We start from the raw sequence: 5,447 nt of genomic DNA, 5'->3' as shown, positions 1-5,447 counted from the left end.
ACATATAATATTACAACAGCAAAAACTTACAACATAAGCGAAAACAGGCGGAATAAGTGTGTAGTATAACGCCCGGTACGAGTGTCAGTAATATATACGTAGTACGTGGGAATGTTTACGGATTACGTACATATTGTGTATACATATTTACCAGGGCGGGACAACCCAGAATGTTCAATATAAACTTAAGGAAGCGGCAAAGAACTTTGAACAACGATAACACTTAAAATCCTTTATCGCTAATACTACAATATCATCCTAAGTGGGAATAAGACTCTGAATTTACATTGTTGGAAAGACTGGGCAGTAGTAGTGGCCAAGTAATTTTGCGTTTCATTCTATTGATTTCAGCTCTTCAATAATCTTTAACTTTTGAACGCATCTTGTATAAAGAATCTGTACATTAAAAACATTTTCTCTTTACCTTTTTCCAAAATGTCCGATTACTCTATGCATTGGCGAAAAAACTATAAATAAAATAATGTAGATTCAAAGTTCGATTCGAGCTCAAGGCCAGAACAATAATTTTTTTTTTCTAATGATAATTATTATTATTTAATTTTTCTAAATTTGAAAAATTGTATTTTGTTTTTGGAATAGTAAGTAGAAAATTTTTCAGACAACCTGCCGCGCAGATAGATGCATTTCGAAGGGTGCTAGGCCTTCATCAGTAGTAGTTGAACTCGAATCGAACCTTGAATCATTTATCAATAGGCCGATAAAAAACAAAAACAATTGTAAAATAATGTAGGCAAAGTTTAATGCAAACATCTTTAATTTAAACCCATTTCTTCCAAATGATTTGACATTAGCGTGTTTTTATGCTGATTTGAAAGCACGTGAGCTTTTAACTGATGAGGTAGTTTGAAAGATTTGTTGCAGGGTCCACATCTAATAAGTGTATAAATTAAAGGCGAAAAGTATTGATTACTCGTATTTTTACAAAATTTTAATTTGAAACTAAACTTACTTGAAAGGCTTTTCATTCGTATGAACCTTTTCATGTGTCCGAAGAGTGGTGGACAAGGAAAACGATTTTCCACATGTGTTACATTGAAATGGTTTCTCATTGGTGTGTATTCTAAAAAGAAATAGAACATTTGTTTGTAACTATAATACATCAAACCTTAAACTATGAACGAACCTTTCATGTTTTATATGCGTACTTCGATCTGTGAATCTACGAAAACAATACTTGCACTCATATGGTTTTTCACCCGTATGAATACGCATATGCGCTGTTAAATTACATGCCGCCGTAAACCGCTTAAAACACAATCTGTTAAAAACAAGTAAAACTTATTTTATTTTTTTGCGACAAAAGCGTAGGGGGTGTTTTCTAGCATAACGAGAGCCCAGGGTACAGCCCCGACGGCTGCACTGTGTCCCAATGTATAGATTGGTTCCCCGGGAATATAATTAGGAATAGGTGAAAAAAAAGCGAATATGCTAGCTAAAAAGGGCGCAACCCTTCAAGCTTGTATAGTAGATGTCTTAATAAGATAAAAAGAAGGCAAGAGTTGCCCATGATCCACCAAGCAGGTAAGGAATGAAACCAAACGCGGGGCTGCAAGTGTCGTAGATCATGTGCATGTACGGCTCTAGACTAACAAAGTTACTATTATAGGACTGTAAGCCCATGATGGTTGGTCTAGCTGGACACCTTCTTCTGGCGTCACATGCGTTTAAACTAGGCTTTGGTCGGTGAAAGTGCCACGATTAGCGAGACAAAACATTGAAAAGGCTAGGGGCCGCAAGTCATTGCAACCTTAGTCTAAAAACACGCCATCGAAAAGGTGGCAGCAAAACGTCAAATCTCGAATATAAAAGTCAAATATACACAAATATCATTCAATATCAATAATCCAAATATGGACCGTTATACATTAGTTAAATTTAAAATCTTGTGTTTATTTTATGGACATAAAATGCTATCAAACATTAATTTTGTGAATCATCCTATATCGACTTAGGTGATTATGACCACAGATTTGTTAATTTTAGAACAAAGCCCAGGAAGGGCCAAGTCCTGTTGCCATTATCGTGCAGTCATCGCAGAAGGAATCAATTTTAACGCCCTGTCGTTGTTGTTGCTGTTGTAGCGATACGGACACCCCCGAAGGCCTTGGGGAGTGTTATCGAGTTGATGGTCCTTTGCCAGATGCAGATTCGGTACGTTCCGGTACCAAGCCCGACCATCTCGCACCCTCCCACCCCGAGAATCCATGAGGAGTTCGGGGTCGCCAGAGCCTCGGCTGTTAATAAAACAGGATTCGCCACGGATAGGTTGACAATTTGGTTTGGAGAAGCTACGTATTGCGCTGGCAACCTGAATGGGCTGCGCTACACAAACCGCTTGACCCGGTATTTTAGCCGCCTCTTACGACAGGCATACCTACCGCGGGTACATTCTAACCCGCTGCGGGGATTTTATCTCCCTTGGAAGCTTTGATGTAAAAATAAACACAAAGTTTAGTTCTTCTTGGTTTTGCTTTTACGTTCCTGAACCGGAGCGTTGTCTGCCCCCCACAGATAATTGGCGATCCACCTTTTGAGATTGGGTGGAAGGGCAGATCCATCCAAGTGTTGCAAACGCTTTTGATAAGTTAGGCCCCTCGTCAAGATAGCAGATTTAGGAGGTGCGGCTTGCATAAGGAAACGATTGAGCCGTTCTGTGCTCGCGTCTCCCTCTCTTCAGACTAAGAAACCAGCTTTTAGAAGTGGCACAGGTATGTTATGACTAATTATGATCATATTAAAATATTAAAATCATTTTCTAATTATTCTAAACATGAACAACACTAAACATTTACCTAAATCCTAGAACCTTCAGGGAGTGCTTTTGCTACTTGCACAACAGGAATAACTCATCAGATTCTGACAAGTATGGTCACCTCCCAAGTGACAACCTGCGGGGAGCAACAAAAACGAGGCAAACATACACACTGACACCTTGAATAGTTTTTTAATTTTAGTTTGCTCGGTTTGTTGTTCAAAAAACTGTTTTACTATGTATGATGTTTAGTATTATTTGCAGTTTTTACTTACTCGCACTCGAAATTTCTTTCATTGCGATGTATTCTCATGTGATAATTCCGTAAACTTCGACTTGTAAAATTATTACCACAAACATCACAGAAAAACGTATTTGCATCATTATTAAGCCTTTTGCGTCCAATCGGTGAGCTGTGATGCTCTTGCTCAGTTATTTTGATGGTTGTCGAGCTGGGTTGTGTGGTCATTTCATTCGCTTCATTCAATTCTATACACTCTTCTTGTTGAAAAACATTTTCGGAATCGCTTTCATCTAACAAATATTCTTCTAATGGCATTATAGATTTATTTGTTTCCTGGTTTTCATCAACGTGTTCTTCACCATTTTGTTCATAACAATCTGCCTCGGACAGATTGTGTATTATCTCTCCTTCAACATCACCATCAGCATTTGTGGTTTCGTCTGTGATTTGTGAAGTTTCAGAATCTTCCATTCCAATTACAGGTTCCTCCACTTTAATTATGTAGAATAAGTCTGAATTATTTTGCGAGTTCTGTTCTGCTACAGTTTCTGTGTTATGTTCATCTACTTTGTTAATTCCAATTTTTAAATTTCGTTCAAATTTGGTATTAGAATCTTTTATGTTATTTACTTGATTATCATCTCTTGAACTGTATCCACTTTGAGCATTTATTATATCCAAAGTGCTAGCAGGAATTTCTTCCTCTGCATCTTCATCAATGTAAGCTAAAGCGTCTATATTACATATCGATTTATTTGTATCCTCTAAATGTTGCGGTTTATTATTTGATTGGTTATCATAGTTTTCTAATTCAGTCGCTTCATAATCGGTGGCTATTAAATCTTGACTTAAGTTTACACGTTCGTCGATAAATTCTTCTTTAAGTGCATTTACAGAACTTCCACTAGTTTTTGTTTTTTTCCTTTGTGATTTTACATATCTCATACTTTCAGGTGGCTCATCCTGTGTGGAAGATGTATCCGGAATTTTATTTATCAATTGTGCGACATATTTATTATCCTCTCTATGGTCTCCAATTTTTTCTGTTAAAACCTTTGCATTTGGTAAAATCTCATCATTTGTATCCAAATCTACCTCTATTGTGTTTTCTTGTTCTTCGTCTTCCAAATTAATGGTTGGTAATTCAGAGTCATAATCAAACATTTCGTGCATTAACTCTGCCGAACGTTCTCTTTGTTTGTCGGACTTTAGCATGGACGCAGCTGATTTAGTTTTTCGTATAATTGATTGCAAATATTCGTCTGAATTCCGACATGTTCTACTGAAGTGGCATGCATATTTCAGCAATATTAAGCACTTATGGCAGATCTTATCTGGAAGGTTGTCATTGTTATCCATCTGCATAATTAAGATGCAATAATTATTTTTTTTTTTGAAAAGAAATAGACGATTTACAAACCTGCACCCCAGCTATCTCATGAATTTGTTTGGCTATTTTGATATCAATCGGTGTATATTTTGCAGCATGATTTCGTTGCTCCTCTACCAGACAGACTCTGCACACATTCCACTTTATACTAATTTCCATGATCTCCAAATAGTTTGAAGTCTTTACAGTACTACTGCAAGTGTCATATGAAGTTTGCCGATATTAACAATAAATTTACAAAAATAAATTCTTTATATTCTGGACAAAAATTTAACAATCAAATGTCAAAAATTATTTTGCCTTCATTTCAATACTTTCTATTTGTCGTTTCGTTCTGAACTTGTTCAATTGACCAGGTCTCCAAACTGAACAAGTGAACTAGATCTTCGATTTCGGTTCTTTTTGTTCTTTTAGTTCATTTGTTCTTTTAGTTGTTCTTTTAGTTCGTTTTATCTAATGTTATTCTTTTTCTCTTCTCGTTCGCGAACATTGTAAATTCATACATACATACGCAGAAATTCACAGTGAGCACGAATGCCGATGATGCCACTTACACTAAAGATATGTGTGGTCATCTTTGTGTGTGGCACTGCTACAACAATATATGTATGGACTATTTATGAAAAACATTCTTTGTAAGAAACTAATTATTACATTTATTCAGGCATGCTTAACGAACGAAACGATATCATTTCGTTACGATAATCAACGTTAATAAACGAAACGAAGTCATTTCGTTTCGTTTATTAACGTTAAGAACGACAAATTAACGTTAATTTGACGATCTTAACGTTAATAAACGAAACGAAGTGACTTCGTTTCGTTTATTAGCGTTGATTATCGTAACGAAATGATATCGTTTCGTTCGTTAAGCATGCCTGCATTTATTAAACTTGAAAAGTTCATATTTACAATTTGTGTCTGTACTCTTTCAATTTCCTGGATCTTCCGAAATTTTTAACTTTTTTTGAAGTTAATTATACATATATATATTAACTTATTTATTCATTACTCATTTAAATATACCTACACAAAGCATT

General features: G+C 35.9%; 1 protein-coding gene across 1 annotated transcript; it reads right to left on the bottom strand.

The window, feature by feature from the left end:
* Nucleotides 1-722: 722 nt before the first annotated feature.
* On the bottom strand, nucleotides 723-4,860 carry LOC137236553 (uncharacterized). The gene is made up of 5 exons (XM_067759310.1): nucleotides 4,438-4,860; nucleotides 3,049-4,376; nucleotides 1,145-1,279; nucleotides 971-1,081; nucleotides 723-891 (listed from the first exon to the last, which is right to left on the bottom strand). The coding sequence occupies exons 1-5, from the start codon at nucleotides 4,564-4,566 to the stop codon at nucleotides 774-776; spliced, it is 1,821 nt and encodes a 606-aa protein (XP_067615411.1). The 5' UTR covers nucleotides 4,567-4,860; the 3' UTR covers nucleotides 723-773.
* Nucleotides 4,861-5,447: the final 587 nt, after the last annotated feature.

The sequence above is a fragment of the Eurosta solidaginis genome, chromosome 1, assembly GCF_040869045.1.
Source record: "Eurosta solidaginis isolate ZX-2024a chromosome 1, ASM4086904v1, whole genome shotgun sequence".
In the NCBI taxonomy this organism is placed as follows: Eukaryota; Metazoa; Arthropoda; class Insecta; order Diptera; family Tephritidae; genus Eurosta; species Eurosta solidaginis.
This window is presented reverse-complemented; position numbering and strand designations above follow the sequence as displayed.